The 24622-nt window shown below is 44.8% G+C and overlaps 1 protein-coding gene across 7 annotated transcripts in view; it reads right to left on the reverse strand.

Annotated features, from left to right (window-relative positions):
* Positions 1–24622, reverse strand: part of LOC142498664 (tyrosine-protein phosphatase non-receptor type 9-like) — a 56073-nt gene that overhangs the window by 8727 nt on the left and 22724 nt on the right. For 3 of the 7 annotated variants that reach the window (XM_075606921.1, XM_075606928.1, XM_075606944.1), the window contains 7 exons: positions 16780–16920; positions 10608–10697; positions 9897–10021; positions 7999–8104; positions 5293–5403; positions 3142–3797; positions 91–181 (listed from right to left, as the gene is read on the reverse strand). In XM_075606921.1, the coding sequence (XP_075463036.1) occupies positions 91–181; positions 3142–3797; positions 5293–5403; positions 7999–8104; positions 9897–10021; positions 10608–10697; positions 16780–16920 (1320 nt within the window). The remainder of the gene's footprint in view (positions 1–90; positions 182–3141; positions 3798–5292; positions 5404–7998; positions 8105–9896; positions 10022–10607; positions 10698–16779; positions 16921–24622) is intronic. The other 4 variants (XM_075606962.1, XM_075606968.1, XM_075606953.1 and 1 more) reach the window with 3 other exon arrangements.

Below are 24622 nucleotides of genomic sequence, written 5' to 3' on the forward strand. Positions count from 1 at the left end.
ACAACGCTTAACAAAATAATTTTTTTTCAGAAATGTTCTGACAGCATATCCCTAATTCCAGGGTCTCTTTAGAAACATATGCATGCTTACCTCATCTGTGCCAATAAGACCCAATTTAACTCTTGACTGGTCCAAACACAACACGTCGCTGTATCGATTCTTTGCTTGGTTGTAAAGCTTTCTGAAGTGAAAATAAATAAACCCCAGAAGAAATAGCCAGTCAGCAAACATATACATAAGTACCCATAACTTGAATCAGACACATCGCTGCAAAATCAGTGAAATACTTTGGAAATAAGCACTACTATAGTTGAGACTTTAAGGTAACAATACTGTGTTTGTTGGTCAGTGTTAAATATTTCTTAGAAAATGTGCACTCAGCCATAGTTGAGTCTCCATAAATAATCATTTAGAGCAAGATTTCTGTGGAATAGTATTTGGAAAAGAAGTATAAGGTAACATTTTCTTTTTTCCATAAATGACAAACTATGAATCATGCCATACACGAGTCAGGCACTTAGAGGGACCTGTCATTCTTCAAATAACTGGATTCTTTAGTAGGCGAGACATTCACCAATAAGGAAGCTATGTCAGCAAGCCAACCACAATCACATATGTGCCATTGAACACACATGGACTTCAAGCAATGTGTATCCAATGACATTGGAAATAGAGTAGTTTGCCAAGAGGAAGTTGCTAATGGTCATGTTAAGTGGTGGCACAACCCACTCAAACGTAAATCACCAAAAAAGGAACATTGCCGGTGGGGTCATGCACCAGAATGACCTTCAGTAACGAAGAAAATTATTCTTTTGTGCTGTCAAAGTAGGCTTGGGCGATATACCGATATTCAGTAATATTGCGATCATTTCCCATATCGGCACTCCGGGAGATTATCTGTTATCGTAATATTACAGTATGCAAGTTGTCAGAGGTACAGCTTTGAAGCTGCCACTGTGCTGTCTTGACTCAAGTTGCCTTCCCACTCTCCCCCTTAATTAAGAATTATTTTACATTTACATAGTCGAAAGATGTTCAATATATTTATAACATTTTATAAATGAAATGTTTTTAAATGGGAGTATCTCGGGTGAAAGTGATGGGATGAGGGGGATGTTAGGGTGATGGGATAAGTGTAGGTGAGAAAAGGTGAAGTGCAGACATGGAAAGTGTTTAGGAATGAAGGGCACTGTGTTCTAAAATAAATACATTTTCTTTAGATGTTCTAGAACACATTATATTTAGATTTACTAGAACATTTTCAGACTTATTTGAACAAATGTATCACTATGTATATTTCTTAATATTATCGTGGTGAAAATGTTGATACCGCCCAACCCTGTAACAAAGCACCATCTACAAAGCATGTTTTTTTGGCAGCTGGAAAATTGTAAATTGAGGTTTTCAGTTAAGATGCCTCTACAAATTTGGTATTTTGTGGCGCTTGATCATTTTCACGCTTTCTCTAAAACTGCTCTTTAACCATAACATTTTATGCCAAACATTTGATCCTTTAACAAACCGATGATACTGGACTTAACAAAATGATTGTGATGAATCAAAATATTAAATTTTGTGTTAAATTGCTTTGATAAATTGCTGACTGAGAATAAAATATTATGATATTACTGGTAAAGACAGCTATTAATGTCCGATTACATTGAAGCATGCATAACGTTATAGAAATTAATCTCACCCCTGGAAACAGATATTTGGTTTGAATGCACTTTATGACCCAAATTATATATTACATGTTTATTTCTGAATGCACCAAAATCTTGCAATGTGTATTGAAATGTTACTTTAAGTTACTCATTCAGTTGTTGAAAGTACTTTTTTTATATTTTCCTTTAATGCTTCATTATAAAGGAATGGATTACTTGACTTGGTATTTACTTTTGGTATTGGTTTTATTACCTTACTTTGAACTAAAATAAGAACCATTGGGAAAGCGTGACAGTCCATTTTGCACCAAAATAAAAAATTCAGTATCGTTACCATACCATTGAAAAGCAGACAAGAGACACAACTAAACAAATATGAGCTCTGGAAAACTACACCTCAGATGTTTTTGAAAATATTGGTCTTGTAATCTCCGGCTTGTGAAAAAATATATAAAAAGGCAGATTCCAGGCAGTATAGTGGTCTCCCTATCCCAAGTTTAGATTGCACACTTAGTAAGGCCTCAAACCGCACCTTTGTGTGAGTGGCATACGGCTAAATTACAGCAGAAGCTTTAGAGGTGGCACCCCACAATAGCAAGGAATTGAGGGGCATGACTTTGGAAGCTCTCAATGATTGACAGCAATACCACCCATGCTGTTTGCACACACGAGCTCAGGACACTCAACTGCCTGGGATCGTTTGTTCGTTGTTAGCAATAGTCTGGTGAGTAGGCAGTAAAATTAATTAGGGGTTTGCAGAAAAACAATTGTCTGTTAGGGGCGCACAAGGTAAAAAAGGTTGGAGCCACTGGTATAGAGTAAGGAGTATAGACCCATTAAGTATCAACTAATGTCTAAAACCATAGGTTTTCAAGTTCAGTCATTGAGGGCCTTCAAAAGTCAATGTTCTCAGGAACCAGGGGGCCATGGGAGCTCAAAATGTTTCAGCTCATGAGGACTCCCTGTTACAAATGTAAAAAAATATATTAATAATAATAATTTTGGAGGGACTGCTGCATTAAGCACCTAAGATTGTAGTAATTTAAGGGAAAAAAGTTCAATTTAAAAGTGCATTCAAGTTAAAAATGTAAATTGTTGTACAACCTTTAGGACTATAGAACAATATTTAAATTATTCCGTAACTTTAAAAATGAAGCCATCAAATACTCAAGTTAATGCTTTGAGATTTACATTTTTGGTCAATCTTTTTTCATTATTCCTATTTTGTTAATCGACTCACAATTCAACCAATTGTAGAGACAAAATGATAATTTTAAACTTAATGAAGAGTAAATAAAATGTTACAAACAAAGACTGACCGGGCCCAGATTAAAAAGTTGCTTTGTGATAATTCCACAATGCTGTTCTATGCTAAAGAACAGTGCTAAAAAGAACAGACATGCTAATTTGTAACATGATTATACAGGAACTTACCCATTCCCCCCCAAACTACTTTAGGGATGTCCCCCAAACTTACTTGGAAACATCAAAAGAGCCAACTGGAGGTTCCTTCCTAATTTCTTCATATTCTTGAAAAATTCCTCTCTTTTTCATCCTCTTGACGTGTTGCACCAAACCAAGTACCGTCATCCCGCCTTCCTCCGGCATGTGTATAGACAGCTCCATGCCTGCAGGCAGCGGTCGAGATTTCTGGGGTAAAGGCGGGATGGAGGGATTGTCAGCAGGCTGTTTATACAAAGGAGTGTCCGGAGGGGTTTCTGATTGAGGTGGAGGTCTCCTGCAATTTGTGTTTGCACTGGAGCTTTTGTCACAACAGTCGTAGTTGCCACTGACCGCAGAACCATTCCAGTGCACACCGCCACTTACTCGGTGTGCTTCTGCGTGGTAATTTTTAGTCCTGTTTTCGTGGTAATGATTGTGTATAAGTCTGGTATTATCAGTCACGTTCTGCTGAGTGCAGTTAGAGTTAAGTCGATCACTCACAGGGTTTTGTTCTGGTTTACATATAACAAACAGATGGTCCATGCAGTCTCCATTTTCTTGCCCTTGCCTGGAATTGACACACGCCTGAATCCAAGCAACATGGCTGATTTTTGATGTTCCCCCAAAGTGTTCTGGCAACGACTCCTTAGGTATGTGGTTTACGAGCTCATGAGCTTTAACTGTGCGCACCTATGTTAAGGAAAAACAGGAGAGAACAGATGGTGTCTTTTTTTAGTTAAGATTCAGAATAGCATTTCCTCTACAGTCTCTCAAACAGTGAAGAATTCTAATGATGCTCAATTTTTTGCAGATGTTGCAAATTTGCCGTTAAAAAGGCACAATCCCTGCTTGCTAGCCATAAACGATATCTTGTAAACAATTTACTAATCTACTTCGCTTTCTTAAGCAATTGCAACCACGCTTAAAGCATCTTTGGCTGCTTCTCATTTCTTTGAAAATAGAGGCCCCCAAGGAAGCGTTTTGTGCTTTGAGTGCTTGTCAATCAAGTGTTTCCTCTACCGTCATCCTGCCCTGGCCAAAAAGCCAGTAACTGCAAGGGAGGCAGAGGGAAAGACATTTTGCCTGTACAAAATCTCATTGCAAAGACATAAAAAAATTATAATAATGCAGTATTCAGAGGACATCAAAGCCCTAACAAACCTCAGCAAGGTTTCACTTTCGGTACATTTGGGAGGCAGGCGGACATCCCTTTTTGCCTGTCGCCCCCCTTTTCTTACCTTCCATCTCCCTTATCAGCCCAAAAAATGCAAACCCCCCCATCAGTTCTCTCACTGCACCTCTATGATAACATCTACTGCTCAACTTGCCATGTTTACAGGCTAAAATCATTCAAAATACTGATGTCAGATTTTGGTTATAATAATAATACCTAGATTTAACCAAATGGGTTCCTGGCATTGGTGCACATTGGTGTTAGGAGGGGACTGCCCCTTTAAGTTTGTGAATTTACAGGATCAAAGTGAAGAATTTTCTTAAGATTAAATGCAAATATGAGCGTACGTTTTATTTTACTACTGTTTGTACAGACTTCAACTATCAACTGATTTAATACAGCAGTCTGCCACATTACTGCAAAATGGCATAAAATTAAAGGGAACATGTACCGTTTGCAAAATGCTAACTCTTCAGAGATCCTAGACAGTCCAGATCGTCAGAGTAAGTTATAAGGTACCAAAAATGTATGTTATCCAATATAACTTCCAAAAAACATGTTGAGTAGTAAAAACTGGTATAGCATGCAGGAGAAAAACAGAATCAATCAAGAGAACACTATAGTTTTGTACATGAATATATGCATGTAAAGAGACATAACCCACTGAGATACACTAGGATGGGGAAAAGACAAGACAGTAACAGACCGCTATTTTGTAAGGGTGGGCTCATTCTAAAACCAACACTTCCATTAAACCAGAAGGGCATATAAAAAAAATATCAGCGATAGTGCAGGAAATATACTGAATACACAACTAATCTAAAATGTTTTTTTTTTAATCTCCGAAACACTGTGTGTGTTCACCTTATGTCAGAAATAACCTTATGCAAGATATACCTTATGTCAGATATAATAGCATATCTATGACAGATATAATAGCATATCTCCAAATGCTTCCTGCATTTCTATGTACAGGTACTGGTAAATAAGGCAAGAGAAGTAATACAGTACCCTCTCACGTAACTTCTCTCTGACAAAGAGTCGTAGAACAGCAAACGGAGCTCGGAACCAGAGCGGAGAGGATACAATAAAGACACACGACAGCCGTGCAGGAAAGGCACCCTGGAAAGAAAGACCCACACTGAAGAAGCCAGCTCATGACTTTTCCGCAACATAGAATACAGTTCAAAGAAGAATTTTACCTTCAGGCAAACTATACAATGGGGTTGATAGTTACATCGCTACAAAACTTTTCTGCGAAGAGCTTGAAGGCCGAATACAAAACCATTCTGCCTAAGATTAGATACGGGCAGCAAGTCTGAAATTCTTGCACGTGCTGAACTAGCAGCTGATCAGACTACACGGCGAAAACTCATGTTCTTTAGGAACAACCTCCACAGGATGATGTATTTGCATGGAGCTCTCCCTTTTCCTAAAAATATACTTGCTTGAAGTCCCAAGTGATTGACTGAATTTTAAAAACACCCTTTTTTAAATGCAATAAATCTGATCTCCAGACAGGAGTTCTGAAAGCCAGATGAGGTTGCACACGCTATTGCCCTCAGTTAAAAATAGAAAATATATAATAAATAATGGCATTTTCCAACTGAAGGGTAGGAGACCGTAACTGCTAAATATTTCATTAACACATTTATCAAAGGAGGAGGTTCTTTCTCCACAAGATCTACATATGAAATTCACCTTATAGGCAAGTTGGAGGCTGTTATATGTTCTAAGAAGCATTCAGTTTTCTTTAGTAAACATTGCAGGATTGAACTTTATATTAACTGATAAAATAAATCCTGCATGGTGCACACATTCATTTCTCAAGCTTTTCCACATTACATTTCCCAAAATGAATAGTGTAACAACCTGGCAACTGACTTTGGGTCAGTATATTGTCCATTTACGAAGGGATAACAACTCTGTTAAGACACACATGTTTTGACGAGTTAGTTCATAATCAACCAAGTTATAAAATCAAGCACTTTCCTACAAGACATTTTCATGAATAATTGTAATCTGGGGTCTCTAAGGAGGAAAAACCCTTGCCCATATTTAGAAAATTAAATCCATTCCCAATCTATTTGAAAAGGAAATCAGTTATAATGCATTCCTTGGAAAATAAATATCACTCGGTCATCGTTAAATTCCAAAAAGAAAAATATTTAATTTACCTTTCGGTTTACCGACTAAACAGTTCAGTTCAAGAGAGGCATTTATTGGAATTTATGTTGGAAGGCCATGAAGTGGTGCAGTTTGTTCCTCTGCATAGCCACCATGGTTAATGTTCACATTGCTTTAACAACACCTGACATCGTAATAAGAACTCTGGCACAATCACCATTCTGTTTAGAGTGAAGTTTAACTGAATGAAACGGAAGCATTTATACTGGTGAATTCACAACGCAACGATGTCTGAGAGAATGACTAGAAAAGACACTTGCTGATGTTTGTGCGCGCGCATTACCTCATCTGATTGTACTTTAAATTGTGCTGCAATTTAATTTCTGTGTTCATGTTGTGAAAGCTGCACACCGGTCTGGATTAAGTTATGCAAATATAAACCGTGTAACAACAAATAATAAAATCTGATAAATCTAAATTTGACAGAAAAAGCTTAATGTTTGATGACATAACATTGGTGGAACCAAACACAGAAAATCCCATTTTGTCAAAACTCTATCACATTCAGTGGAATGTTTTGGTCAGAAAAAAGGATCCATTAATTAGCTCTCCGAACGGCAAAAAAGCATTTTCTACAGCAGAGCTGAAACAGGAAATCTCGCTCACAGAATATATTCTAATATTGCTTTCATTTTTGTATAAGGCATGAATAGCACTAGTTTTAGCTCATTCGCAGCCTTCGAATGTATGAAAGCATTGTTAGAATAGCACAACCCCAGTAAACTTTGAAGGGGATATGGGGAAATGGATATATAGAGATATATATTCCTACACTGAACTCTAAAAATCCCCCTCTCGCCTTGGTGGCTGTTGCCTTTTATTATCCTTTTTTCTTTGCATGAACACAGTACCTCACAAACATTTCCACAACAAAATTATGGTGCCCAACCTATACCATTCAACAGTCCCAATTATCTTTACCGAACCCCAAATACACGTAGATATACACACCAAATACATGCATTAACAGATGATCTAGCTGTAAATGTCTGTTGCCCCTAGAGTTCATTTAACCCATTACCTATTAGAGATGGGTGGGCAACTCCAGTCGTCAAGGGTCACCAACAGGGCAGGTTTTAAGGCAATCCCTGCTGCAGCTCTTCACTTGGGCCACCTGTACTGAAGCAAGGATTGCCTTTAAATCTGACCTGTTGGTGACCCTTGACAACTGGTGTGGCCCACTCGTGTGTTAAGAGTAATGCAGTGTAGGCTCCTCTGGCAGTGAAGCTGTTGTATGTAGAAGTAAACCCCAAGATATGTTAATTTATTCCAATATACAGTAGCACTTTATTTGCACTCTTCCGTTAAAGTTTATTGTGCATGTAACCTCTTGGGAAACTGTGTCTAGAGCAAGGAAATATCTATATTCACAGAATGCAAATGTTTCATGAAACGGAAAAAAAAAAAAGAAAGAAAAAAAAAATGAAATTTGCTTTAAAAAAAAGCTATTTTTTCCCCCTTCATTCGTGTTGGAGATCATACAGCAGAATGGCCTGTTTGCAGTGGTATCGAAGACCTGCTGATACATACCTTTAAAAGGTTCAATATCTTGACACACAGCTCATAATCAAAATTTCCATATGTGGAATTGATCATGTCATAGATAAATATGAGTCCATTTCGTTGAGTCTCCACTCTGAAAAAATAATATATTTCCAAGAGTTTATTTCTCATTAGAAAATATAAAAAAACTTGTTCAAAATAGAACACAGAAGTTAAAATCAGCTTTTGTGGATATTAACATTGTTCTGAATTTACAAAATGTATATTCTTTTGGCTGACGGTATCACATTATAATATCAGAGTTCAAAAAGCATGTTTAATTAGGCCGTTTTAGGGTAGACTTGGAAACCAAGAAATTGACGCTTTATGTTAATGTTCACTTGTTCTAAATAAATAAATAAATACATTTAAAAAAATAAAAAAAACCTTTCCCCATTTTACTGCATGATATCCAATTTACTCTATTATACACTTCAAAGCAGTTTTGTTTTTTGTAAACAGGATGGTAAACAGGGGTCCATGGAACTGAATCATACTATTTTCAGCTCCGAAACCCGCTGGTTTACGACATACTTACTGGGAAAGTTACAACCATTTCAGTCCCCTCCACAGGAAACGAAACGTTGGTTCAAATCTCTCGCACCGCGAGGGACAATAAAACTTTGCAACATCATCCATTGCGGACGGATTCCTATTGGCCTGCGTGACGCAGGAGAAAAAACAAACTACTGCCACTACCTATACCACGAGGTACCTCAACAACCAGCTGTCTGCCGAGTTGATAAGTGTGGTTCAGCTCTGGGTAGCCCCCCCCAGTAATTATTTTCAAATATCAATTCAATTAAAAATGGGTTATTAGGTAGAGTTGCTGCTTTAATTTCTTATGCAATTCTATTTAATAATAATTTTAAATATGTTATTCCCCGGCCGCCACCACACTGGAGAACAAGACATTTTAAATGCAGGGGCATTTGACAAATCAAAGTTCTGCAATACTTTGAAGGATCTGCTGACGGTGAAGGTTTAAGGACAGGATAGACTTGGGATATCCTTACACTGTCAAAAGTCCCTGAACCAAGAAAATGTTACCTTGAATCAGAACCACTGTATGGGGATTATGCATGAAACTGCGATAGTGCCACATTTGCATGACAACTCCCATTGACTTCAATCGATTGGTTTAATGCACCACCCTCAATCTTGAACGCCCCTCCAGCAAGGAAGTTGTTAAAATGTGTCTGCTCTTGACTTGAGATCTATCTTAGGAAGCCTTGGTGCAATCAAAAGGCCAGGTTTTCAAGGTTTTCTAATGAACGCTTAACCTAGTGCTAATTATCACCAAGACAACTTGCTTAGGAATGTGTTGCCCTGAAAACCTGCTCTGGTGGTTGCTTTCAAGGATTAATCTTGAGTAGTACCGGGCGCAACAAAAGGTTATGGGAATACGCAAGTCCTACATTAATTAGTCTACTAATTCAATGTGTCATTGTAAGGAAAACAAATGATTAAAAAGTAATGTTAGAGTACATTCAATTTATATATTAAAAGAAACCAAAAATGCAAATTCCCTGTATTTTAGCTGACGAGACAATACAGCTGCAGAGGATTTAAACACAAATTATGTAGTATGTAAAAATACGGTAGAGAGAACATTTTAAGTGTTTTGTTGTGACGGTCTGGCTAATGATTTCCTAACACATTTATTTTATTGAAATACCAATGCTCTGTCGGATAGAAAAATACACTCTAGCAGGAAATGTGTGGTAAGCAACTTGTCATTTTCACAAACTATTTTATTTACATCACAGAACCACCAGTCTATGGGTTTACTATTTCTCCAAAGAGCTATTCAGTGCCTCCTTTTCCGGTGGAAGGAAGGGATGTAAGTGATTACGCATAACATTTAAAGAGAATCAATAAATTACCTCTCAATGGCTTTATCTAGCTGATAGATAATAGCCTGCAGAACAGCCTTATGCGTGGTAACATCCGGTCGGTGTAATCTAGCAGTGAACAAAGCTAATGCTGCTCCATTTGCATCTCTACCAGGCTGGAAATGTAAAGCAAACCATTCTGCTATTATAACATCCATCCATCCTGCTATTATCATCATCATCAATTCTGCTATTAAAACATACATTTGTTTTCTGTGGTCTACATTTTACAGCACACTAAAAATAAAAAAAATGACATTAAAATAAAAGACACCCACTACAGTGTGTGATCTGACAATTTTATGGTAAGCTGGCAAGACATTTCACTGCTTAGTATATCTTCTTAATTTATGGACTGAATAAACCAAGTAAATACTGTACGATGACAGGCCATCACATAACTTCATTATTTGCACAAATCTTGCTGATCTATAGTAAACACGAGCAGAGTGGAGCCACAAGTGTTTTATGACGGATCAACAATGGCACTAGTACACACTTTCGAAATATTGTATTTATATTTTAATGTTAGGCCTTGAGTATGGGACCTTTATTCAGGCACTAGTCCAAACCAGGTAGTATTCAGAATTGGTGTTTGAGTGAGCAAGTATATTGTGCTATGTCTCCTTCCCAACCTATCTTGGCTCTTTTATTCAGTGTTTGTATTGAGCTTCACCCTTTTGGTATTATCTCAACACTTACCAAAACCGTAAATTTACCACTCAGCAGCTCTGAACGCAACGGTTCTTCATCAGGGTTAATATTGTAGATACCTTCTTTAAGTCTTGTGTTCTATGGAATCAAAAAATAAAAATGTCAAAAGTTGTTGCATAACCCTCAATCAAATGAGGTTTGCAGTTTCCAGTCTACATTTATCTGAAGCCTGCACTCAAAAGGTCTTATACTCAACCAAATGTTATAGGGGATTCTCCAATTCAAACAGGTTTGATAATCGTCAAATGCTGAGAAAAAGTTCCTGCTGTCCAATTGCTTCTGATCCAAAAGCCATAATGATTTGGTTCACCAGAAGAGACTACACTGAAAACAACATAGCATTGGCCCCAATTCTTAGAATAAAGATCCCCCCAGCTTGCCCATCACATCAAACACATTAGTTGTGGGGAACACAGTTCATGGACTGTGACAAGCTTTGAGAGTCAGTTCTTCAGGCAGAGAGACTGCTACCTCTCAAATCTTACTTTTTATTTGAATCACTATATTGTACCATTCTTCTGTTATGTATGGTATGCAACTTCTGTAAATTGTGTATGACGACCACTTTACAAATAAAAATACATACACACAGATTCCTATTTCTTCAGCAAGTAAAAGATATGCCCATAACGTTTCAAAGAAGCTACAAACTAAAGATTTTTTGTTTCCATGGAAACTCTACATTTTTGTATATAAAAAGATCAGATTCTAGTCTAGAACAAAGGCAGGTTTCATCTGCCGATCACATCATGCCTCTAACAGTAAAAATATGCACACTGCAGAGATGTGGTGTAAAAAGACCACTGCCCAGATAATGCACTGTGAAACACTGCCCAGATAATGCACTGCGAACCACTGCCCAGATAATGCACTGCGAACCACTGCCCAGATAATGCACTGTGAACCACTGCCCAGATAATGCACTGTGAACCACTGCCCAGATAATGCACTGTGAACCACTGCCCAGATTTACCACATTTCCAAAAATCAGAACACTATGACTGTGACACTTCTATCTTCCCCCAATGTGTAGTTAAGAGTAAATACAAAAACACACCATATAAAAAACAATACAGGCATACCCCGGTTTAAATACACTCACTTTAAGTACACTCGCGAGTAAGGACATATCGCCCAATAGGCAAATGGCAGCTCGCGCATGCGCCTGTCAGCACGTCCTGAACAGCAATACCGGCTCCCTACCTGTACCGAAGCTGTGCGCAAGCGGGGAGACTATAGAGCCTGTTACAAATGCGTTATTTACATTAGTTATGCACGTATATGATGATTGCAGTACAGTACATGCATCGATAAGTGGGGAAAAAGGTAGTGCTTCACTTTAAGTACATTTTCGCTTTACATACATGCTCTAGACCCATTGTGTACGTTAATGCGGGGGTATGCCTGTATTTTTTATTTTTTAAACAGTTACGAAAACATTTTTATATAAAACAGTACTATACTGTACACTGATCTGGCCAATTAAACTACTGTAAATACTTGAGTTTTCCTGAAAGACAGCTGCTTGCAAAAGAGTATGTTTTATAATTTCTCTTCCTTTTTCATGTGAATTATACTATTCATTCTGAGTTCCTACAGTAGTATAATGTTTAGGAGAATTCATGTATTTCTTACACTCTTAGGCTTTGGTCCCACTGCGTCCAGCGGCGCACGCGCGTTACTCACCTGCAGGGGTTTCCTCCTGAGCCGGTCCCAGTCCCCCCTCGCTGCACGGCTCACTACGCGCTGTGACGCGGGGGATGCAAGAGAATTGCGATACCGAGCGGTGACGCGTCACGTGGTGTGCTCGTGAGCCTATCAGCGGCGGGGGCGGAAGCGGTCAGCCTCCAAGAGGTAAGAAAGGTGTGTGTGTCTCGACGGAGGGATCAGCTGTGAGGGCATGTGTAGGGGGGGAGCTGCTTATCTTTCAGCCGGCAGTAGCACCCTCCTGCAGCCCGGGAGACCGACCCCCGCTGCAGCTATCCGCGTGTGGAGGGGGGTGTATCGGGCGGGAACTGTGGAGGGGGGTGTATCGGGCGGGAGCTGTGGAGGGGGGTGTATCGGGCGGGAGCTGTGGAGGGGGGTGTATCGGGCGGGAGCTGTGGAGGGGGGTGTATCGGGCGGGAGCTGTGGAGGGGGGTGTATCGGAAGGGAGCTGTGGATGGGGGAGGAGGGGGGGAGTAGAACTCTGCTAAAACTATGCCCCCCCCCCCGCCTCGGCCTCCGCTCCCTACAGACCACAGAAAGCCTCAAGTGCCTCTCCACGCGCCGCCTATCTGCAGTGCGGACGCGTGGTCTGAGGCAGTGGGGCCTTAGTATTAGGCTCTGGGTCCACCAGCTGCTTGCCTCTGTTATTGGAGGTCCCTGCCGGCTCCTTCCGGCGTGGCTGACTGCGTGCTGACGCGTCAGCCAGCCAGAGCTACACGGAGCTTGTGATTGGCCGGGTAAAAGTTTGGCACCAAGACCCCTTACTATTCCTTCTACCAGGGGGAGGAGATGGTTTGGGATCAGAGACACTAGCCCCCGATCATGAGCTCCAAAAGACTCCAAGGAGTCAATCACTCAATTAGTTAGGGGTACCCCACTATGAGACTCAGCTGGCCTCGGGTATCAACGTGATTTGTTGTGTATCCTATGCAATGCATTTTCCATTATATAACTCTCTGTTATATGTCTGCTACCCAAGCGAGGTCGTTGGGATTTTACCAGGGGGAGTGTATAGCCCCCGTATCCCTCAGGGGATTGTCACATGCTGCGGCTTAGTCAATAGGGCGGCTGCATTTGCAATTAAGGCCTTTTCAGTGCAAGGGAGCCTGCGCTGGCAGTTCTGAATAGGGACAAGTAAGAGAGGCTGCAGTTACATGTTGCTAGGCAACCAGTGAAGCTGTGAGAGATGACAGTTTAGACAGCTTTTAAAAAGAGTGTCAGTTGGAGCTGGGGGAGTTAGGGTGTGTGTGCAGGGAGCAGTAGCCCCTAGCACTAGGCCTAGTTACCCCCAGAGGTCCCAGATAAGTTACCATTCCCCAGTTTGTGGTTGCTTCAGGGACAGGCACTACGTAAGGAGATCTGCCCCTTTAGCTATGTGGTTAAGTTAGGACACCCTCAGTGTCGAGCAGCCTGATTGCTGGGTCTGGGCTCAGACCCCTCAGTTACATAGAGACTATCTTCGTGGAGGCCCAGCCAAGCAGTGACTGCGGCCTGCCGGGTACAGGCGGATCCCCGTCAAGGTACAGACGGTGTGGAGCTGTGGTGATATTATCCACACTGGAAGTCACCCCACGCGTAGGAGGACATCGGATCAGACGGATCCATACAGGTTGTATAGCGGTACCCGCGGGCTGGAGCCCCGGGCAGGTATCTATAAATAGTGCACCAACACGTCCAGGGATAGCGCTATCTCCATCACACGTGGGTGGGTTTGGACATAAGGTACTCTGGGGAATACTTATGTTGATGTGTGCACCCGGTGCACTTCTATGTGTACGGCTAAATGCATTATTCTGTGTGATACAGGTACCGAAGTTATTAGCATTAGCAATAGTAAACAGTTATTAGCATACACTGTATGCGTGTCTTATTATTGTGGTTCCTGTAAGAGGACCATCCCACTCAGGTGGGAACCCTTACAGGTGGAGGCGCTGTGTACGACGAATCAGGTAACCCCAGGCTCCCAGTGGCGGAGGTTCAGGTCTTCTGTGAGCCTATTAGGTAACGCACACACCCGGTAGCACAAGTGTATTTCCCCACATGGTCTATATCTGCGATTGGGGGGGGGGGGGGGGGGGGAGGGGGAAAGGTGTTACACATATTTTTCCAGTAAATGGGACCAAGGATTACTGAGGGTAAGACCTGAAATTATTGTTGGCAGTGTGATGGTTTTTGAGGAGATATTGCTCATTTGTAAGACCCTTTGGGGAGGCAAGTGAGCGAGCTGGAGGTTTTGACCCCTTTCATATACACAGGTGTGGCGTTCGTGTCGGACACAGTTTTATAAAAATAAAGAATAAATCATTTCAGATTTAAGAAGAAAAAAAAAGGCATTTCAAATCATTTTTGCAAGATATACACTGGCAGTGTTTGTTAATTAGGAGAAAAAACTAAAAGGCAGAGAGAGACTTATTTGACTCTCTGATCCCCTATATATTGAATTTACAGTCCATGGATATCCACACATGCGTATCTCCTGCAATGTATTCCTGCTGGTTACACCACCTATCCCGGCACTTTATCTCATATGTTCTGGTTATCAGTAGAAAATAACGCTGTCGTGCGCTGATTCCAATGAGGGAAGGTAGCTATGGATTGGGGGGAGGAATATGTAGGAGGTTCGTCAAGGAAAGTATATTGTAACATAAGTGTAGATTTCCCCACATGGTCCCTATCTGCGATTGGGGGGGGGGGGGGGGGGGGGCAAAAGGTGTTACATTAGCAATCTAGTGACTGATTTGGAGAATGTTGGTCGCAGATTCTAAGAATCTGCGAAACATTCAAAATAGTGAGAAATGTACTGCTGTGTTACTTACTGTCACTGAACATAGGGCAGCAGTTACCTGTGTGTTATGGTCGCTGTGGCATCAACTGGGGGTTGACGTCAAAGGGGTTTCATTATGTTGGAGGCATTCACTCATGACATCGTGTGGGATTTTTTTCTACCACGGGACCAAGAAAAATCAGCCTTCTAAGAGCAGCCACCAAAGATGGCAGAAAAATAAGGCGACAGCCTTCTAGGATAAAATAATAATTAACCATGTATTGGTGGGGGGGGTTTCACTTTACTGCGGCTCTAATATAAGTTGATAAGTGGACCTGCATCTTGAAACCAGGTATTTTTGGAAGACGATGCCTTTAACTATGTGCTTTTATTCCGGACCTCTTATTCATGAATTATGTTCTCACTACCTTGTGATTGGCATGGTATGTCTAGGGAGTAGATGCATGGTTGCCCAGAGGAAGCAATTGACAGCAGTAAATCACAAAAGCTGAACACAGAATTGCTGCAGAGAGCCTTTTCCCACAAAGAAACCTACATATAAATAGAACCACAGCAACATCTCAAGTGTTCAGTTAATACAAAATGAAAAAGCAAGAAGGATGAGCTTAAGGCTGCGACCACGCTAGCGCTGAGCATGTGGCGCTTGCCGAGTTTAGTTTCTGCAATTTAAATTGTCCCGTCCCCACTCACGCGGTGCGCACGTGCATGAGCACACACGCTTGGCACGACAAAAAAAAGTGAGTTTGAAGCGCGCTCAACAAGCCCCAACGCCCCCCGCACGCGCTTGCAAAATAGACAGGACACCCGGCGCTCCTGCTTGGAGAACTTGGAGAGCTTGGCGCCTTTACCTCCTTCAATCATCAGCTTCCCGTCTACGCTGCGGGCACTTACGCTCTCCCACGCTTGGTGCAACAAGGGAGTTTGACTTTGGTGCTCAGAGCAATTTGATTTTGCCGCTCGCAAGCGCGTCACATGAGCGGTTCGCCCAAAGAGGGCGAACCAGCTCCGTGGCATCGTGGCCCCAGACGAGCGCGCACCTAGTCGGCCACGATTCGCACGGCCGAGCAGAGCGCAGCGCACGAGCGCCAGCGTGCCCGCTCCCTCCCTGGCCGCAGCCTAAGAGAACAGCAGGAGCTACATTTCATGCATACATTCCATTTACTACATGCCACGACTAAACTCTGGATAAAGTAATTCGAGAATTAGAACCGTTTCGCACCAGACAGACGTACAAAGCAACAAAGTAAAGAAATTCTACTGACCTGCGGTCCGACACAGAGCGCCCTGCCGTGGGAGCAGGTGCGATGTGTCCAGCGTAGTTGCGCGCGCATGGGGAACGTGCCCGTGACATCACGTGAGCAGTTCACCCTCATTGACTGAACCGCGCACGTGACATGGGCAAGTGCGACAGATTCAAAAGAATTTCCTCGCCAAGCTGCTGAGCGCTCACGCTAGTCAAACACATTGTCGCGATGTGTCTGATCGCGCTGAGCGCGAGCGCACATGCGCTCTCGCCCTGGACGAGACCTTACAGTAAATGTCTGCAACCTCACAAACAGTATAATCAAAATGCTCAATGGCTCTCAATGAGCCACACGTTCAATATTTGCTTGGCAAATCCTATCCTGTAACATTGAACTAAGGAAATCTAATAATAGGTGTACTCACTCTGTAAGCTTGAAATAAATCAATTGCTCTAGAAACATCAAACTTCCGAGCCATTAAAAATTTCACAGCGGTGTTTGGAGGCACTGAAACCACTTGTGGTTCCTCCCGGTTCTTCAACTCTGCCAAAAATTCTTCGATTGCCTGTCGATTGAGAAGAAAACATTTTTTGAATACTTACACAATACTATTGTAGGTAATTATGTATTTAGTGAACCACTTATCTATAAAATTAAACAAAAGATATCACTGGCCTAGAGAACATTTGTATTACGCAATAAGGAATAGATAAGTTAAATATCTTGTCTAAGGCACGCTATGCATCTGTGAAATATGATTTGTACAGGAAGGAAATGATCCATAAAACCAGCGTTTTAAGAATGCACAAATAAATATCCATACTCTTACAGCAGAAGTCAATAGACTAAAGCCATTAATAATGCTACCTTAAAAACAGAACACTAACAGTACACAAAAGTAATAAAGCTTTATTCAATTTAACCCAAACGTTAAGAAAATGGATCGGTTTCCATAATTCCTTCTGAAAAATCTCTATTAAATACACTGGCTGTTAATATCTAATATATAATATATATACTTGGTTTAGAATATTCTATTATATTATAATTTATAAGTACATTCATGATATGTTGTTTAGATAACAATGTCCCGTATATGTACATATATCAATAATAACCTGTAATGTGTACACAATTGAATGCTTTACGTACGGAGTTGCTCTCTTTCTCAGTAATTAGATACATACGATCCATGCAATGCTATGTGCTGCATTACGCAGTGATAGTAATTATTCATGGCACTGACAACAATTAACCAATCATGTTCCATGCAGTGATATTAGTTTATTTCGTTTGAGCCAATCATTTTGGGGAGTTACATATAAATACCCTGGTAGGGATTAGGTGATTATTAGCAGCCCCTGACGAAGCCCAAGTGGAGAAACGCGTAGGGCCAGCGTTTGTTTGCAGCAGAGAGAGAGACACGCCGAGGTACCTATGTGGAGAGACATTCGCGAGGAGCTACGGCGGGGATCCCCTGCATTGGCAGACAGTAAATCTCGCGAGAGCCGAGCCGCGTCACACGCCACGTTCAACCACGTGACACAGAAGCAATCGCGATTGCGGAGAGGACTGGTAATCGGCGCTTCTACACACGAGTGTGAGAGACTCGCTAATCACTCTCTACTGCTTGTTATTCACTAACAAAATGTGAGTTGATGACCTATATTTTTACTGAGTCTATTTTAGATTAAAAGGTTTTACACATATACTGTTCCCTTCCATTATTTCCTCCCCATCCTCCCCCCCCCCCCCTTGTGAGATTCATCCATAGAGACACGTGATTGCCAGAGACAAGAAGTGTATGCTGTAGCTGAGTTCCCGTGGAGAAGAAATCCTGAGATCCAGCAGTTAAGGAGAAAAGCAGAAATAGCTGTGTTCGTGAGTCCCATAGAGGATTACAGGCTCAAACTTATCCTACCTATGTAAGCGCATCCCTTACCATCTCATTGTATGCTTATTGTTAGATATACTGCCCTATGATCCCTCTGTGTTTTTTTTCTCTTCCCTGTCTTATTTGCGCCTAGGTCATGTGTGTGTGTGTGTGTGTGTGTGTGTGTGTGTGTGTGTGTGTGTGTGTGTGTGTGTGTGTGTGTGTGTGTGTGTGTGTGTATGTATATATATATATATATATATACAGTGTTCGACAAATCACCCAAAAATCTACTCGCCCAACCAAAAAATCTACTCGCCACCTAGTCCCGCCCCCAACTCCGCCCCTAGTCCCGCCCCCAACCCCGCTTTAAAATAAAATATATAAATAAAATACATTTAATAAATTCCTAGTCAGAACAACACAGGGAGAGGGGAGGGTGACACAGGGAGAGGGGGAGGGTGACACAGGGAGAGGGGGAGGGTGACACAGGGAGAGGGGGAGGGTGACACAGGGAGAGGGTGACACAGGGAGAGGGGGAGGGTGACACAGGGAGAGGGTGACACAGGGAGAGGGGGAGGGTGACAGGGAGAGGGTGGGTGACACAGGGAGAGGGGGTGACACAGGGAGAGGGTGGGTGACACAGGGAGAGGGGGAGGGTGACACAGGGAGAGGGGGAGGGTGACACAGGGAGAGGGGGAGGGTGACACAGGGAGAGGGGGAGGGTGACACAGGGAGAGGGGGAGGGTGACACAGGGAGAGGGGGAGGGTGACACAGGGAGAGGGAGGGTGACACAGGGAGAGGGAGAGGGTGGGTGACACAGGGAGAGGGTGGGTGACACAGGGAGAGGGAGGGCGACACAGGGAGAGGGAGGGCGACACAGGGAGAGGGAGGGCGACACAGGGAGAGGGAGGGCGACACAGGGAGAGGGAGGGCGACACAGGGAGAGGGAGGGCGACACAGGGAGAGGGAGGGCGACACAGGGAGAGGGAGGGTGACACAGGGAGAGGGAGAGGGTGGGTGACACAGGAGAGGGAGATGGTGGGTGACACAGGGAGAGGGAGGGTGATACAGGGAGAGGGTGACACAGGGAGAGGGATAGAGGGTGACAAAGGGAGAGGGTGGGTGACACAGGGAGAGGGGGAGGGTGACACAGGGAGAGGGGGAGGGTGACACAGGGAGAGGGGGAGGGTGACACAGGGAGAGGAGGAGGGTGACACAGGGAGAGGGGGAGGGTGACACAGGGAGAGGGGGAGGGTGACACAGGGAGAGGGGGAGGGTGACACAGGGAGAGGGGGAGGGTGACACAGGGAGAGGGTGGGTGACACAGGGAGAGGGTGGGTGACACAGGGAGAGGGTGGGTGACACAGGGAGAGGGTGGGTGACACAGGGAGAGGGAGGGTGACACAGGGAGAGGGAGGGTGACACAGGGAGAGGGAGGGTGACACAGGGAGAGGGAGGGTGACACAGGGAGAGGGAGGGTGACACAGGGAGAGGGAGGGTGACACAGGGAGAGAGAGGGTGACACAGGGAGAGGGAGGGTGACACAGGGAGAGGGAGGGTGACAGAGGGAGAGGGAGGGTGACAGAGGGAGAGGGGGAGGGTGACACAGGGAGGGGGGGAGGATGACACAGGGAGAGGGTGGGTGACACAGGGAGAGGGTGGGTGACACAGGGAGAGGGTGGGTGACACAGGGAGAGGGTGACAGAGGGAGATTGAGGGTGACAGAGGGAGATTGTGGGTGACACAGGGAGAGGGAGGGTGACACAGGGAGAGGGTGACACAGGGAGAGGGAGAGAGGGTGACACAGGGAGAGGGTGGGTGACACAGGGAGAGGGTGGGTGACACGGAGAGGGTGGGTGACACAGGGAGAGGGAGGGTGACACAGGGAGAGGGAGGGTGACACAGGGAGAGGGAGGGTGACACAGGGAGAGAGAGGGTGACACAGGGAGAGGGAGGGTGACACAGGGAGAGGGAGGGTGACAGAGGGAGAGGGAGGGTGACAGAGGGAGAGGGAGGGTGACAGAGGGAGAGGGAGGGTGACAGAGGGAGATGGTGGGTGACAGAGGGAGATGGTGGGTGACAGAGGGAGATGGTGGGTGACAGAGGGAGATGGTGGGTGACAGAGGGAGATGGTGGGTGACAGAGGGAGATGGTGGGTGACAGAGGGAGATGGTGGGTGACAGAGGGAGATGGTGGGTGACAGAGGGAGATGGTGGGTGACACAGGGAGAGAGTGGGTGACACAGGGAGAGGGAGAGAGGGTGACACAGGGAGAGGGTGGGTGACACAGGGAGAGGGTGGGTGACACAGGGAGAGGGTGGGTGACACAGGGAGAGGGAGGGTGACACAGGGAGAGGGAGGGTGACACAGGGAGAGGGAGGGTGACACAGGGAGAGGGTGGGTGACACAGGGAGAGGGGGAGGGTGACACAGGGAGAGGAGGAGGGTGACACAGGGAGAGGAGGGGGGTGACACAGGGAGAGGGGGAGGGTGACACAGGGAGAGGGGGAGGGTGACACAGGGAGAGGGGGAGGGTGACACAGGGAGAGGGGGAGGGGGACACAGGGAGAGGGGGAGGGGGACACAGGGAGAGGGGGAGGGTGACACAGGGAGAGGGGGAGGGTGACACAGGGAGAGGGGGAGGGTGACACAGGGAGAGGGTGGGTGACACAGGGAGAGGGTGGGTGACACAGGGAGAGGGTGGGTGACACAGGGAGAGGGAGGGTGATACAGGGAGAGGGTGACACAGCGAGAGGGAGAGAGGGTGACACAGGGAGAGAGAGGGTGACACAGGGAGAGGGAGGGTGACACAGGGAGAGGGAGGGTGACACAGGGAGAGGGAGGGTGACACAGGGAGAGGGAGGGTGACACAGGGAGAGGGAGAGAGGGTGACACACTCACACTCACTCAGACACACTCACTCAGACAAACTCACAATCACAGTCTGTCACTCACACACACAAACACTCACCCGTAAGGCAGGGGGTCGCACATGGCAGCGGGGGCCTCCGCACGGCAAGAGGGCCTCTGCAAGGGGCCGCGCCCCCTCCAGAGTGGGACGCCGACGCCGCAGTATTCACTGATAGATGTAGAAGGGCCGGTAGGGGATTTCCCCTGCTTAGAGCAGGGAGAGGCACCGTTAGGGGATTTCCCCTGCTTAGAGCAGGGAGAGGCTCCGGTAGGGGATTTCCCCTGCTTAGAGCAGGGAGAGGCTCCGGTGAGGGGATTTCCCCTGCTTAGAACAGGGAGAGGCTCCGGTAGGGTATTGCCCCTGCTTAGAGCAGGGAGAGGCACCGTTAGGGGATTTCCCCTGCTTAGAGCAGGGAGAGGCACCGTTAGGGGATTTCCCCTGCTTAGAGCAGGGAGAGGCACCGGTAGGGGATTTCCCCTGCTTAGAGCAGGGAGAAGAGCCAGTTAGAGGATTTCCCCTGCTAACAACTGAGCTGGCCATCAGGGGTTTCCTTAACAGCTGACAGATTGGCAGACTGTCCGTAGAGGCGGCACACCGACGCCGCGTAGGGTGAGGGGGGGGGTCACGGAGGCCGGGAGAGATTGGTGTGAGGGTGGGAGGGTGGCGGATGGCCCGATGCGAGGGGGGGGGGGGCGGATGGCCCGGTGCGAGGGGGGGGCGGGTGGCCCGGTGCGAGGGGGGGGCGGATGGCCCGGTGCGAGGGGGGGGGCGGATGGCCCGGTGCGAGGGGGGGCGGGTGGCCCGGTGTGAGGGGGGGGCGGATGGCCCGGTGCGAGGGGGGGGCGGATGGCCCGGTGCGAGGGGGGGGGGCGGATGGCCCGGTGCGAGGGAGGGCGGGTGGCCCGATGCGAGGGGGGGGCGGATGGCCCGATGGGAGGGGTGACAGATGGCCCTGCAGGGGCCTGAGGCAGACAGGGATGGAAGCTCCTGGCTGCCGGAAGGGGGAGGAGTAGAAGCTCTGAGGAGGGAGGCCACTGCTCAGAGAGCCGGAGGCGGGGTAATCTCCCCCAGCAACATGAACCCGCCTTCGGCTTTTTTTTTTTTTTCTCCAGCGCGAGCGCGGGAAAAGCAGCAGCGCGAGCGCGGGAAATTTAAAAAACACACGTGTGCTGCTTGGGCCAATATTTACTCGCCTGGGGGTTAAATCTACCCGCCCCGGGCGAGTAAATGTATATAATTGTCGAACACTGTATATATATATATATATATATATATATATGCAAATATAGCTGTATGCTCATCTGCATGTCTTAGGCAGGTCTGCAACCCCGCCTTTCCCCTTTATCACCCAGCATACAGCACTTCCACTGCAGCAAGGGATTCTGGGAAATGCTCATTTGCATGTCATTTCCCAGAATCCCTTGCTGCAGTGGAAGTGCTGTATGCTGGGTGATAAAGGGGAAAGGCGGGGTTGCAGACCTGCCTAAGACATGCAGATGAGCATACAGCTATATTTGCATATTTGCTTTCCTGTGGAGGGTTTTTGTCACTTTTTTTACTCACCATAACTTAACTCAGTATATATATATATATATATATATATATATATATATATATATATATATATATATATATATATATATATATATATATATATGAAATCTTGATCCCGTGGGGTCCGGTGGCAGAGCACAGCTGCACAAAGTAAAGGGGGCTGCAACCAGTATGGGGGCTAAAAAAGTTTATTAGGTGGTCATAGGAAACAAGTGAACTCTAACGCGTTTCGGGACCTGTGTCCCTTTGTCAAAGAGTGAATCCGCGTTCAACAGGCTCCCTCGTTATACACTGCAATCCCCGCCCCCAGCGGTGACGTCACGGGGCCGAAATCTCGCGCGAGTAGAACAGGGAGACCTAGCCATTGGAGAACTGAATCCCCAATGGGTGATCTAGCTGAGTGCTCGAAACGCTTGATCTGTTGAACAGAGTCTCCGAAGCCTGAGAAATTGACCCTTAGGAATGCCTCTAATAAGTGGCCGTGGGTGTGCACTGTTGGCCCTGAGCAGGGAATTTCTGGAGTTCTCTTTTCTATACATGTTGGTTTGATCAAGCGTTTCGTACCCAGGCAGAAGAACTATCCGACAGGTTCAAGCTCAGGGGTTACAGAGAGACAGACATACAAAGCGCGTACAATTATGCACTACACACAGATAGGACTACACTTCTCAAACAGACTAAGTCCAAGAAAACAAAAAATGATTAAGTCCAAGAAAACAAAAAATGATTATCAAGGCAACAAACCCACTGAAGATTCCCCTTTATTCATTACAACCTTCTCTAGACAGGCACAACAAATCCGCACTATTCTAACCAAACATTGGGGAGTGTTAAAACTCGACAAAGATTTGGATAGAGTGATTCAAGATCATCCTAGAATGGTCTTTAGAAGGGCCAAAACAATTGGCAATAAGATCTCATCGAGTCTTTTTGATCCAAATAAAGAAAGGAACAAACCTAAGACTAAAGGCTTCTTCAGATGTGGCACTTGCAACATGTGTAAGTATGCCTCCCCCATGAAAAATACAAAACACATACATACAAAAAAGAACCATAGTTTGTGCTCATTTATGACGTGTAATACAAAATACGTAGTATATGTACTTAAATGCAACTGCGGTAGCTCATATGTGGGCAGGACAATTAGGCCACTTAGAGAGAGAATCTCAGAACACGTCAGAACGATAAAGAATAGAGATGAAAGATATCCTGTAGCACGTCATTTTTCTACATGTCAGCAAGGGTCCATTCAGAATTTTACCTTCAGTGCGATTGAGCACATTCGTCCCAATATACGAGGAGGAGACAGGGAGTCTCTTCTCAACCAAAGGGAGATGTACTGGATTTATGCCCTTGGGACATTGGCACCCAGGGGCATGAATCTAGATTGGGAACTTAAGCATTTCCTCGCATAAGCACTATATTCAGCCATTCAAATGTTATATAGAGCGATTTTACAATTTTAATTAATGTCTATGTACATATAATTAATTGATGGTCTAGAGGTTTCTGAACAACTACATTAATGTACAATATCGAATATATTTACAATGTTATATTGTCATGTAGGTTATTCAATTTCCATGTAGAAGTTATTTATATCTCCCCTTGGGTAGATTTACCTACACCCATCACCTTGTGAGCGAGGTTTATGTTTTGTGTTTCCCCCCCCCCTTCCCTTTCCTTCCCCCCCCCCTCTCTCCCCTTCCACCCCCCGTATACAACCCCCCCTCCCCCTTCCCCCCCCCTCCCCTGTTCGCATATCTGTTCATTATACAAACAACCTTTTCATAGATCATTGTTCATGTTTATAACCTTCAGTTATGTTGTGCCAGGTTAAAGGGTTAAGATGGGCCTGATTCAATGATAAAATTATCACTTTGTCCGCTTACCTTCCGATCATACTATACTATTCCGTGTCTTTTTT

The sequence above is a fragment of the Ascaphus truei genome, chromosome 1 (genome assembly GCF_040206685.1).
Source record: "Ascaphus truei isolate aAscTru1 chromosome 1, aAscTru1.hap1, whole genome shotgun sequence".
NCBI classification, from domain to species: domain Eukaryota; kingdom Metazoa; phylum Chordata; class Amphibia; order Anura; family Ascaphidae; genus Ascaphus; species Ascaphus truei.